Genomic DNA, 14,418 nt, shown 5'->3' with positions numbered 1-14,418 from the left:
TAATTTGTAAAAGATACTAATACACGCCTAGTGATCAGAAAGTAACTTTAGTAATGTAAGTAACATGTGGATTATTTTTATTATTAAAAATTCAAACATATAAATGGATTTCTTATGAAAATTTCCAAACATATAAATTATAAACATATAAAACATTAAAATTTCAAATACATACACATATGTGTGTGTGTGTGTGTGTATACATGAGAGAGAGAGAAAGGATAATGTAATGAACCACCTTTATCTATCATATCATCCAGATTCACCAGTTACCAGAGTTTTGTTACATATACTTCATCTATCCCTTTGATTGTCCTTGGCTAAAGTTTTACAAAGTATATCCCTAAAATGTTATTTTTACTCCTATGCACTTTATATGCATCTCTAAAAAATACAGACACTTTCTTCCACATTCACAGTGCCATTGGCACATCCTATAAATAATTCCTTGGGATCATATAATATCTAATATATACATAACTATCTGTATTATTTGAAAGTATCCTTTTTTACATTTGTTTTTTTCAAGTTGGAATCTAAACAAGGTTCATACTCTGAGTTTGGTTGTTCTGCCTTTGAATCTCTTCTAATCTTGTGATTTAGACTGTTGATGCCTGGTTTTTGTGGCTGAGGGAGCCAAGTGGGAAGAAGCAGGAATGAGGTAACGAATTTTAAGCCAGGCTAAAAGGAAAAACCTTTAAAAATCACAGAGCCTGCTGGGAATAGGGAGATTTGGTTGTAACATCTGTGGCTGAAATAATGTTTTTCAGGCCCATGTCAAACTTTAAAAAATGCCTCCTTTCAAAGCAGTTGTATTGATGTATATTTTGTTCTATGCAAGACATAACTAAATTTGAGTTGCTATTTGGAATGTTAGAAACTGAAGTTGTCATTCTTAAACCAAACTAAAATAAAGAAAAACAGTTCTCACCAGAGAGTAACCCAACATTGTATATCAACTATATTTCAATTAAAACACACACACACACACACAAAACCACATGTTTCTAAGAGCTCTAATTCTCTTTACAAATTAGAAATCAGTTACCTTTCTACAGATTGTCTTCTTCAATTCAAAAAAGAGAAGAGTATTTTTCCTTTGGACTTTATCTCTTTATTTTTGTATTAATTTTAAAAAAATCCAATTATGATCCTCCTAAAATAATTGTCTACCATTAAATATGCTGTTTCTTAGGATAAGGTTATATAATTGCATATTAGGACATAGCCTGGTGGAGGAAATGGCAACCCACTCCAATATTCTTGCCTGAAGTATTCTATGGACAGAGAAGCCTGGCGGGCTAAAGTCCATGGGGTCACAAGACTCAGACACGACTTAAGTGACTAGACTACCACCACCAAACCACCACATTAGGGCATACGCTGAAAAAAAATTGCATTCTAAAATAACAGTTAACATACTAGAGCAGAATCTCACTAAGAGTAATGTCCAAATAACTTCACAATGTTTAAGGCTCTTTCCAAACAACTTTATTAATTCTACATAGGATCTGGATGAAAATTTAGTTTGTAATAGACTACACTTTGAGAAACCAAAGAGTAATTTACTAAAATATAGTTTCAAAAATATGTTTTCTTTGAATATATGTAGTTTCTATAACTTCAGACTATATAATAAACTATAAGGTTATGTTCTCCTCACTGGAAATCTTGAGTTTTGCAATATAGAACATTGGTGAGTCCTTGGTTAACCTTCGGAACATTTTGGATGTGGGTGCAAGCTTAGATATTAAAGCTCATTTACAGATGAGACACGTGCTGTGTGTGTTTTTGTAAGAAATAGAACCTGTCACAGCTTCAAATCCCAAAACCCATCATAAAAAAGGAAGTAGGTGAAAAGTAGAAAGTGAGACACTTGTAATTTCCCTCCTTCCGAATGCCAGGATTTTGTTCTTTCCTAACAGTGTTAATGGTGTCAATAGTTTGTGCTTTTCCCTTTTGGTACCTGATAATTCCAAATGTTTGCTTTACATATGCCTTTTAGGTGCCCTAATGTGAGTCTGCAAAAGCTACCGGAAGAGTGGTTATTGAGTGTTTTAGAGGAAATTAAGTGCTGTGATCCTTCGTCTAAACTCTGTGCCACAAGACGCAGTGCTGGAATTCCTTTCTACATACAGGTATTATGCTTACCTGCAGGATCATAGCTGGGGGTTTTGTTTGGTTTTGGTTTTTTGATCATAACCCCCCTGACCCATGAGTGACAGTATTGCATAAGGGACATTTGTCTTTTCTGTAGTTCATTTCACAAATACTTTGTTATAATGTGTGGATATTGTGTTCCTGTGACAGATCTCTTCTTGGAACAAACCCTCTAAGAGGTCAGTCTTATAATATGAACAGAGAGTGGTAGAGGTTTCCGCCTGTGTGTGAAGTACGAAGACATCACTGTGGTGCATTCATTCCTCACTTCCAGGAAGTGCACATGCTACCTTTTTTTCAATTAGAAAGAATATTATTCCTCTCTTTTCAAAGACCCTTAAGACTGTAGGCAACCAGTGTTAAGTGTTTCTTTTGAATCCTTCCACAAAATATCCATGCATGAAATAATCCTAATACTAATAGTAGCTTTTATAAGTGGTTATTTCACATGTTTTCTCATTGAATCCTTTCTCAAGCCCTACAAGATAGATCCTATTGTCATCCATATACTGGGCCATAGAAAAGTTAGGTAAGTGACTTGCCAGTGGCCATAGGGATAGTAAAAGCAGAACTAAGACCTGAGCTGAGCCCAGGCACCCTGCCTCCTGAACACCTGTCTTATGAGAGACAGAGACTATGTGTGCATGCATTTTGTTTTTTGTCACTGATGAAAGCATACTCCACACATTGTTTTGCCCCTTGCTTTTTTATTTTACTTAACATTATACCTTAAAGATTGCTCCATATCAGCATGTTCAGATATTGCTAATTGATAGGAAAATATTTCCACAGTGTTGAAATTAAGAGGCCATCACCTTTATGAATCCAAAGAATAAAAACTAAGTCCTCGCAATACTAAATCAGACCCGACCTGAAAGACCTTTCTTTAATATTCAGGAAGATAAAATCTAGGAATAGGTTTTAAAAAAAAAAGAAAATGAAAATAAGTGAAATGAAGTCTGTCTTTTAGTGTCCCAGTATTTTTTCCTTCCCTTTGTTATTCCTCCCCCAAATTCCCAGAGTCATGATTTTTTTATGACAGTGGGTACCAGTTGGAAAGGTTGATTTGACACACAGATCACCAAGGTGGTAGATTTTAGTGATCTTCAGAAATCAACTCATTCTGACCTAGTGTGTTTTTGCCCCTTATGTCTGTCTGAGAACAAGTGTTAAGGCAGCAGCAAGGTTTGGTTGCACATTTGTGCTGTGTGCTTATTTCTTGGTTCCCAACTAATATCACATATTGGGTGATAATGATAGAGAGGTCAGGACTGTACTTTCTTAGCCCAGCCTTGAGAAGAATGTCATAACTACACACAGCTCTTGGGGGAAAAAAAAAAACCCAAAAAACTATGGTTCCCAGGAGACACATCAGGAATCACATATGGCTTTCTTATTTATTTTGGTTGAATAAAATCTAAATTAATAGAAAAAATCTGCTCAGGAAAGTCCCCTTTTTCCTAGTATAACTTTACAAATAAAGTGATATTCTTGTTCTAGTGGAAAGCTCTGCTCAGTGTTAGCTGTGAAGAAAAACTGCTTACTTAGTTTATGAGCTTACCTTTGGTGTAGATATATATAAAATTTTTTTGAATGGTCAAAAGATAGTTTATGTATTTTCTGAGCATAAATGTTATGAGAAATTTCTTTTTTAAACCTGTTTTGCCTATGTATTTTTACCTTGCTCCTTATGGGTTATAAATGTTTCAGAAGAAGCTGAATGACTTGAAGCTTTCACTCTTGGCAGCCAGCAGCTACATATATATGAAATATTCTGGCTACTCACAGTCCTACACAGCTACTAACCTATATTCTGTCTGTATAAATGGAATCATATAAAATGTGGTATTTGTGTTTGTCCTCTTTGACTTAGCCTCATGTTTCAAGGTTCATCCATATTGTAGCATGTATAAATACTTCTTTTTATTGCCTCAAGTGGTTTGATACTACTGTTTTTATGTTTATCAAAATGTTAGGAAGTAAGCAACTCTTGAACATTCAAATATAGGACCTCTTTGAAGTTCATAGTATTTCCTTTTGTCCCATGGAGTTTCCAGCGCTACAGTTTGAGAGTCCTCCAGCCTCCAGTCCTCTTATGAAGAATTGAATAACTGATCTATCTCCAGGGAGTTTCCACATCCTTACAAGAAATTTAATCCAGAGGTTTTTTGTTTTTCAAGTAAAGGGAAGTTTCTTGTTGGATAATTCAAACTTATTGTATCTGAGACCTGCCACTCAGTTATGGTCCTAGAAGAGTTATCAACAGGAGCTGTTTTCAGCCTCTTAGTGTTACATAATCAACAAGCCAAACTGGAGGTAACCGTAGAGATTCTGTAATATCACCACCTGATTTTACAGGTGAAGTATCTGAGGGATGGAGAGGTTAAGCTGCTTGCTCAAGGTCACACAGCTTAGTTAACTTGCTTAACACCCCATTGGGGAATCCATTCTGGGGAATAGCAGACAGGTGTATATAAAATAATAGTCCTGATAATTTCTTTGTTGTTTTTCCATAGGCATTGTTGGCATCCGAACCTAAGAAAGGCAAAATGGATTTGTTGAAAATAACAATGAAAGAGTTAATCTCTTTGGCTGGACCTACAGATGACTCACAAAGCACAGTCCCCAAGGTAATAATGGAAATACACAAACTCTGCTAGGAAGTCAGTGGTTTAAATCTTTGCTGTACTTAAAAAAGAAAATTTTAAAAATCTGTCAAAGATACAGAGCCCCTGAAGGTCAGACAGACATTTGAAGCTTATTTGGAGAGGTTGCTTTTGGTTTGGTTTTTCTAGTCCACAAAATAAACCATTGCTGTAGTTGGTATAGATTAACCAAGATGGTCTGTTTTTTAACTCTAGTGAAAACATTTGACTTAGACAAGGTATTTTACAATATTACAGTTGTATCTAAAAATTAAAAACTGAATGTGCTATCACTTTCAGATTTTGTGTGTGCTTCTTTGAGTTGATGTATATTTTAAAATTTAGCAGTTGGGTTGTCCCCTAAAATGTAGTGTCTGGCTTTTGGTATACTTACATTTTAATTTTAGCTAATTCTTAGTCCTTTTCTGTCACTGCTAACATTGGATTAAGTATATACTTATCTGTGTGTATGAAGTTGGGTTAAGTGTTCCTCACAGTTCCGCCCCACTCCGTGGTAGTACACACCTGTCAGAAACTTCTTGTCTAGGCTTTCTCAGCCAATGCCTCGTAGTAGGATGTTCCTGCCCACCTGCTGGAGGCCCATGTTAGGTAGAGAACAGACTGAGAGCTGAAGTTTACAGTCAAGTACAGTAAGTACGTATAGTTTTATGTCAGAGCCTGTGGGAGGTATTAAAGGGAAGCCCATGGGCCAGAATGTGGGCCAGTGGGAAAGGATAGGGTTTATTAACACATGTCACATAGTGGCCTGTGACTGTATGATGTAAAAATTCTTTAAAAGTTTTAAATGAAAAGTTACAGATCATCTTTCAGAAATGATCTGAAATCACTTTAAGATTTTTTTCCCCCTAAAATGTGAAAAATAGAACTGGTTCCACTTTTTAGGCTACGAGTTAGAAAAATACTATTGTTTAATAAGAACATCTGAAAATAGTGGAATTTGATTTTTAAGAGTGCTTTGATTACCTTACTCGGCTTCAAAGTCATTGATTGCCATTAGTGATCATTTTTATTAAATCAGTAAAAATTTAATATTTCTTCTCTGACCAGTCTTCTAGGTGTTAGATGATTTTCTTTGCTACTTTTCTCCCGTGGTTTATTTCTATATATTTTTTAATGTATCTGAAATATTTCAGCACATAAAAGTGTATGGCGACTAAGCAACATCCATAAAACCAATTCCAAGTTTAAGAAGTAAAACATTACAGATTGAATACACTCTAGATGCCTCCATATTCTATTTCCCTTTTTTCCTTCTCAGCTATAAATCACTAAACGAAAAATTTCATGCATGTTTTTCATTCTTTAAGAGCTTTTTTTTTCTCTTTGAATATGAATTGTGTTATCTACACATTGTTTTATTTTGGGTTTTTTCCAATCAACATATTTTAAGGTTAGTGAGCTCCAAGTTCATTTTAATTTCTGAGCAGAGTTTCACTATATATAAATGTTTTCTTTTCTGCTTGGTGTGAAATTATTGTGTTTCCCAGTTTTATTTGTATTTTTCTGACAACTGGTAGCTTTAACAGCTCTCTATATATTTATTAGTCTTTTGGATAACCTCTGTGAATTGCCTTTTTAAAGACTTTGCCTACCTTTAATTTGGTTGTCTTTGTCTGGCAGGAGTTGGGTTTTTTGTTGTTGTTTTAAAATTATTTTCCTGATTTTTTTTTTTTTTTCCTTTTTGGTTATTTGAATTACACGTCTTCTCTCAGTCTATTGCTTCTTTTCACTTTGCTTATTATTGTTATTGCCCAGAAGTTTTAAATTTTAATAAAATGGAATATATCAGCCCTTGTGGTTTGTGCATTTGGATATTGTTTTAGAAAGCCTTCCAATATCAAGTCAGAAAGATATTTCATATTTTCTTCATATAATACACCCTTTACTCTTGTACTGTTGTACTAACACCATTTATCTCAAATACTATTTCTGTCGACATATGTGTCTATTTCTGTGCTATATTATGTTAGTCTGTCCCTAAATCACTGTTTTATTTACTGTATTTTTTTAAAATAAGCTTTGGTATCTGATAGAATGAATCTCCTTTTTTTCCCCCTTTGGAATTACCTTGGCAGTACTTGTCCCATTGCTCTGCCATAAAAGTTTTAGAATCAGCTTGTTAAGTTCACCCAGAAAGCTCTTTTGAATTTTGGTTGGAATTTAAATTTATTATTTGGGAAAAATGACTTCTTTTTTTGATTCAGTTCATGCAGATGGCTTTATATCTCCATTTATTCAGATCTTTCTTAATGTTTTTCATTACATTAAAAGATAATTTTCCATAAAAGTCTTACAGATCTTTTGTGAAATGTTCAGTCACCTACCTGAATTGCTGTAATACAGCTAATGACTTATCTGTAAATCCCATGCATTTTCTTTATAGATAATCATATCCTTCTTAAGTAATGCTAAATTTGCTTTCCTTTCCTGATTCTTTACAAAAGTTTTCTTAATCTGCTGGGTGGCACTTGTAATAATACTTCTGTATAGAAATAGAGATAGCCAGCATCCTTGGGTTGTTTCTGATATTTGCTGTAGGTTTCCTCTTTTCAAGGAAATTAGATTTTATTGAATGCTTTTAAGCATTTTTGAGATAAATGTTTTCTTCTAGAATTTGCAAATATCATGAATTATGTTGACTTTTTAATATAAGATGACCTTTACAATAAGACAATGAACTCCTAACTTTGAAATGGTTAATTTTTTTACACGTTGCTAGATTCACTTAAAAATTTGAAAAAAAATTTATTTCACGTTTTCACTGGATTTGAAACTGATATTAACCTGTGCTTTTCCTTTTTCATGCTGTATCTGTCCTTTTTTTATGTGAAAGTTTTTTGTTGAATTATGCTAAGCATACAGAGATGTGTACAAATGTTTGCCTCCACGAAGTTTCACAGAGTGAACACACTTCAGCAAGAAGGGAAACATTTTAGCACTTGAAAGCCCACTCATACTGCCTTCTAATCAGCACCTTTCCCCCAAGTATAACCACTAACTTAGTTTTAACACCTTAGGTTTACCTGTTTTTTAAAAAACTTCTTATGAATGTAGCCATACATTCTATACTCTGATAGAATTTCTTTTGACATTTTGTTTATGATATCATACATGTTGTGAATTATTCATTTTCATTGCTATGTAGTAGTATGTAATTTGAACTTTTTGGAGAAGGAAATGGCAACCCACTCCAGTGTTCTTGCCTGGAGAGAATCCCAGGGACGGGGGAGCCTGGTGGGCTGCCGTCTATGGGGTCGCACAGAGTCGGACACAACTGAAGCGACTTAGCAGCAGCAGTGGCTCAGTTGGTAAAGAATCTGCCTGCAATGCAGGAGACCCAGGTTCGATCCCTGGGTTGAGAAGACTCCCTGGAGAAGGAAATGGCAACCCACTCCAGTATTCTTGCCTGAAGAATTCTGTGGACAGAGGAGCCTGGCAGGCTATAGACCATGGGGTCACAAAGAGTCAGACACGACTAAGAGACTGATACCTTCACTTTTCAGTATATAATTTGTTTATCCGTTCTGTTGTGAACATTTGGATAGTTTTAAATTTGAGGTAATTAAGAACAGTGCCTTTAAGAACATTCTTTTACATGCTCAATGGTGAACATATATGTACATTTCTTTGGAGTAGATACTTAGGAGTGGTTATTTGAGTATGTACAGGGTGAGCCTTTAATAGATACCATTTCTCAAAGTAGTTGTCCCTACCTCTTTTTTTTTTTTTTTTTTAAGTTGATAGCTTGTTTAATAGCCAGGCTGCTGGACTGTTGAAACAAACTTGGGCATTTCTCTTAATGGTTTAAGTAAGATTGGAATTATCTATTCTTTGAATATTTGGTAGAAATTATCTATAAAGTCACGTGGGTCTTTTGTGTGTATGAATGTTTGTGTTATTTTGTTGGGTTTGGTGTCTTGCTTTCGTTTTGGTCTATGAGGGAGATTTTAAACTATTGATTTCCTTTATATAAGGGTAATGTCTCTATAGCTTTTCCATTTCTCCTTGAATTTGGCTTGATTAGTTCTGCTTTCTAGAAAATTGTTCATTTTGCCCTAAATTTTTCTGACTAGGAAACTGGTCAGTTTATAACTCATGTACCTTTGTAACTCTGATGTACATTTTGTTTTTTTAACTCTGATATACCTTTAATCATGTCCTCTTTAGTATTCATGGCATGTTTATTTTCTTCTCTCTCTTCTTGGTTAGTCTCATGATTTTTTTCTATTTCAAAGAATCATCTTTTGGTTTTGTTAATGCTTGTAGTTAAGTCATTGATTTTAAAATTTTCGAATCTTTTAAATTTTCTTTTTCAATTTTTAATTTATTGTTCTTTCTCTGTTGTCTTAATTGGACATATTTTCCAATTTTTAAAAATTATAGCTGATCTACAATGTTTTATTAATTTCTGCTGTACAGCAAGGTGATTCAGTTTTATATATATACAGTTTTTTATTTTCTTTTCTGTTATGGTTTATCATAGGATATTGATTATAGTTTCCTATGCTATACAGTGGGACCTTGTTTTTATCCTTTCTATATATGATAGTTTTTTTTTTAAATAGATGCATTTAAGGTGTATGTTTCTTTTAGATTCCACTTAAATGCATCACACAAGTGTCAATGTGTAGCATCTTTATTATTATCCACCTCTAAATATTTGTTTTCTTGGACTGTGCTTTAAAATGTGTCAGTTTTTAAAGTCTGTAAGGAAACTGATTTGTAACTTAATTGCACTATGATCAGAGCATAATCTGTAAGAAATTAATTTTTTTAGTGCTTGTTGAGGCTTTACTTGTGGTAGGTTTGAGGTCATTTTAAAAATAAATGTTTCATGTGTGCTTGAAGAGAATGTATTGCCTCTATTTCCTAGGTATAGGATTTTACATAGGTCCATTGGATCAGGCTTTTGTATTGCATTGTTCAAATCTTGCTAACTTAAAAAATGGATTTATCAATTATTAGGCATGTTTTATTAAAAATCAATTTTATTTGTGAATTATTCATTTCTTCCTGTAATTTGGTAAATTTTTTGTTTGGAGGTTATGCTACTGGATATATACAGATCTGAAATTACCATGGTCTTCAGCCTACAACTAATTTTGAACTTTTTATTCTAGGTTCATGCTTTAAATATCCTTAGAGCCTTGTTCAGAGATACACGTCTGGGAGAAATTATTATCCCTTATGTTGCTGATGGAACTAAGGCTGCGATTCTGGGCTTTACATCCCCAGTCTGGGCAGTAAGTGCATTTGCCATTTATTTTCATTGACTTAATTACACTTATGAGTAGATTTTAATAAACTAACCTTTCACTGAATGATAAAAAATATGTACTGCATTTTGTTAAGGAGTTACTCCAAGGAATAAATCCTTGGGTCAAGCTACATTTTGACCCTAGGTATTTTACAGTTACATTCTGTCTCCTGTATTGGCTGATTAGCCATAACTCTTTGTTTTATTATTTTAGTGTTTGCTTTAGAGTTTATAGTATTAATATATATCTTCAACATCGTAGTCTGTCCTCAAGTAATATTTTACCATTTCCTTTAAAGTTTAAGAACTTAGCAATATGTACTCCCATTTCTCTCCTCCCAATCTTTGTGCTCTTATGATAGATTTTGCTTTTATGTATATTGTAAATTCATACTCCATTGTTATTATTTTTGTTTAAACTGTCAATTATCTTTTTTTTAAAAACTAAAACCATTTTTAACTATACATTTCAGTGGTATTAATTATATTCACAGTGTTGCACAGTCATTACCACTTCATTCTCAGAGCTTTTTCATCATTCCAAACAGAAGCTCTGTACCCATTGGATAATAACTCCCCTCCACCCTTTTCCCCCCAACCCCTGGTAGTCTCTGTTGGACTTTTTGTCTCTCTGAATTTGCCTATTCTAGGTACCTTATGTAAGTAGAGTCATATAATATTTGTTCTTCGTGTGTGGATTATTTCATTTAGCGTGGTGTTTTCAGGGTTCATCCATGTTGTAGCATGTATCATAATTTCATTCTTTTTTAAGGCTGAATGAAATACCATTGTGTGGATATTTGACATTTTGTTTATTCATTCACCTGTTGATGAACACTTAAACTGTTTCTCTTTGGCTGTTGTGAATAATGTTGTAGTGAGCTTGTATACTTGTATTGGTGTACAAGTAACTCTTTGAGTCCTTGCTTTCAAGTTATTTGCATATATCATATACTAACTCTGTGTCTAGTTTTTTGAGGAACTGTTTTATACTCCCATTGACAGTTCACAAGAGTTCCAGTTTCTTCACATCCTCATCAGCACTTGTTATTTTCTGGGTTTTTTTGGTAATAGACATCTTAACAAGTATGAAGTGATATCTCATTTGATGTTTTGATTTCCACTTGATGTTGAGCTGGAAGCAAAACAACTTTTAGTATCTGAATGTGTTTTTCTTTTGGATGTTGTAGGCCCTGGGTATCAGTGTGTTGAGTGAATGCTGGAAATATACTCTATTAAAAGGTGAAAAGGATGATCACAAAAGATTAAAATGGAGGTTAAATGTTGAGTCACTTATTTTGTTTTGTTTTTTGCAATATATCCAAAAACTGTTTGATTGAGAATTATAAGATTGTTGGCAATACCTAATACAATTGTTGGATTTAAGAAAGTAAATGTTAACCTTTTTTTTTTCTTTTTTCTGACTGGAGAAAACACCATGATTTTATTGTTTTCCTGCATCATTGTGCCTTATGGAATAAAGGACACTAACCTGTGGTTTGCAGGCACTTGACTGTGTCATTAGAAAAAAAAAGAAAAGATTGGTAAGGGAGAGGAGAAAAGAAGCTAGATCTGCAGAATAAGAGAATTTACTAGAAAGGCAGATTTCCCAATCAGTGAGCTGCACAAACCATTTCATGACTCTCTGATGAGCCTCTAATTGAGAGTCAGTATATTGCAGTGTAGCCCAGGGCACAGACTCCCAGTGTAAAGAGGAATCCTCAAGGTTGCCAACTGTTGCCTGGAAAACTGTATGTCTTCCTGTAAGAAAGGTAAATGTCTGCAATCCTGCCTAGGAGCATTGCCTAACTACTCCCGAGGACACGGTGTTTACCTTTTGCATTTACAGGAAAACAGAGCAATACCTGTATACAGTCAGGAGAGGCAGGTAGGAATGTGGCTTGACCGTCAGGAAGAGTAGAGATCATAAAACTGATTGCCAGAAACCCCAGTATTGTTTTCTTTACTCCATTCATTCCACAAGAACAGACAAATGTTCTCTGTGAAAGGCCTTCCAGAGAGTGAAACCCAGCGACTTTTCCAACTGGCAAAACTAAAAGTATTAGAAATGAATGAATCATTTTTTTGGAAAAGTCTTCTGAAAAGACCTTTTAAACAGTAACACATGTGCACCGCAGAAAGTTTGAAAATAAAAGCATAAAAGGAGAAGTCACCTGTTTAACTACCATACAGATATAATAATTTTTAGTATTCTAATATGTGCTCTCTTTTTTTCTATATGGCTTTTACATGTGTGTAGTACTCACATATACCCTTAATAGCCTGCACAAATATATGTAAGTGCTTATATATAGTTTTATTTGGGAGGAATCTTCCCTTTTAACACTGGTTATAAAGGAATCTTTTTGTTTCTATTCAGTTTGTTTGTTTACCAGAATAAATAAACATCACAGCTATAATGATCCATACTCTGACTTTAACATATTGTTGTGTTTCCTTCCATATAAGAGCCTGATCTAAGGTAACCCCAGTACCCTGTCAACATAATGAATGTGAAGAAGTCTTCATTTTACAAAACAATTCACTGTAGCATTCTGTGTAAAGTTCTTTAAAGAGTGCTTTTTCCTGACGGTGTGTGAAATATGGTTTGATTTAGAAAAATCTTATTTATACACATCTTCTCAGGAATATATCTTGTTCGTAAAGGTGACTCCATCTGTACTTTTGACCTAATTGTTTTTCTTGGTAGGTTAGATGGGGGGAAAAAAAAGGTAAAACAAGCTTAATTTTAATTTTGCAGTAAAGGAACATTTTCTAAGAAGCATTCATTTATATATTTGTACAGATTCTTAATCTTTGTATTAAGACCACACACTCTCTCCATCTTTACCACCTATCAGGCATTTTTAAAATCCAGGGGAAGTGTATTATTGCAAAATGTTAAACACTAGAAATACAAGGATAAGTAAGACATAATCATAGTAATGACTGTCTCATTGACTGTCTTCCTTGTGCTTGGCAGAATTTACATTACCACAGTTAATGCTTGGAATAATCCTGCTAGGTAGATTCTATTATTAGAACCCTTGTTTTATAGATGAGAAAAACAAGTTTCAGAGAGGAGAAGTAACTTTCCAAGAACACACAACTATTATTTGTCTGATTCCAAAATCTGTGATATTATTGGGGAACATTTTGCGTATTTCAGGAAATGTAGTGAATAAGTACATCTTCCTTATCTTGTAGGGTTTTGACCTGTCCCCCAGAAAACAGAGCTGAAGATACAGCCTAGGTGCTAAGTTTTTATTGAATGATACAAACCCAAAACAGCAGGAATGTTGGGAAGTGAGGTGAGAAAAGACATTAACAAGCAGGCCTTACAGGTTAATCTGGAGGAAAACTGAGTTCGTTGTCTGATCGTGTGGTGTTTCTTCTAGCCAGGCTGTGTGAAACTACAGCTCTGGGAACAGTCCCACCCTCTGTCTCTGCTGTTCAAAGTTCACAGTGTGGGCAGGTGTTGGCACAAGTCTTGGGCAGCTGCTAGAGAAGCCAGATCCAGTGCCACATGATGCAGAGTCTCATCCGAGTCTGCAAATGGATGAATGAGCCGCAGCCACCATTGGTGTCAGAGGTTTGACGCTTGCTATTGAGAAATCCTGCCTGAGAGATTTTCACAGTAGGGGCATGATGGTATTTGAGTGATGGAGTGAAAAATGGAGTCTTGATTGTGAGGTGAGGGGAGGTGGAAAACCACTCAAGAAGATATTGTAATAATTCTGCCAAGTGATGATGGTGGCTCAGAATACAGAAATATGAGTAAAGGTGGTGGCAAATGATAATCTTCAACACATATGTTAGATGATGCTTGTTTAGTTAAAAATTAGGTACCAAACGTAATTTTCTAGGTGTGTATACCCATGGAAACTGAGAAATTCCCAGACAAGTTTTGGAATCGGAGACATTTCTGGGCATTCCCTTTTTTATGTTCAGATGCCTGATCTTCTTTCCCTGTATCCTCATTGCTGGACAGGTAACTCATCCTTTTAGTTTACCTGGAAGCTCTGTTGAGTGGGCCACATTAGGGTTCTTCCAAGACCCACACCAGGTTTATATTTCTATCCGGTGCATCTGACTTTGCATCTCTTTGGGCCACCTCTGGTTTACAGTATGCAGTGGGTTTCAGAGGAGAAAAAAGGGCCTTTCAGATCTTCCCAGCAGTGCTGCCCTGTGCACTCTGTGCCCCTGTTGGCACTGTCTGCAGGCCCTCTGGTGGTTGTGAGCTTGCTGCAAGGGTGCCAGGCTGAGAGCTGTGCGGTGCTGAAAGCCAGCCATGCTCTACACGCCATGGCGTGGAGTTTTATTCACTCACGGGAA

At 35.0% G+C, this 14,418-nt stretch overlaps 1 protein-coding gene across 7 annotated transcripts in view; it reads left to right on the top strand.

Annotated features, from left to right (window-relative positions):
• Nucleotides 1-14,418, top strand: part of THADA (THADA armadillo repeat containing) — a 335,311-nt gene that overhangs the window by 75,255 nt on the left and 245,638 nt on the right. For all 7 annotated transcript variants that reach the window (XR_009496408.1, XM_015473463.3, XM_024999384.2 and 4 more), the window contains 3 exons: nucleotides 2,006-2,138; nucleotides 4,677-4,790; nucleotides 9,947-10,069. Coding sequence is in view for 6 of the 7 variants with exons in the window: in XM_015473463.3 (XP_015328949.1) it covers nucleotides 2,006-2,138; nucleotides 4,677-4,790; nucleotides 9,947-10,069 (370 nt within the window). In the remaining variant the exon portion in view is untranslated. The remainder of the gene's footprint in view (nucleotides 1-2,005; nucleotides 2,139-4,676; nucleotides 4,791-9,946; nucleotides 10,070-14,418) is intronic.

Source organism: Bos taurus, chromosome 11 (assembly GCF_002263795.3).
Source record: "Bos taurus isolate L1 Dominette 01449 registration number 42190680 breed Hereford chromosome 11, ARS-UCD2.0, whole genome shotgun sequence".
Lineage (NCBI taxonomy): Eukaryota > Metazoa > Chordata > Mammalia > Artiodactyla > Bovidae > Bos > Bos taurus.
Note: the sequence above shows the minus strand (reverse complement) of the source record. Positions and strands in the feature narration are given on the sequence as shown.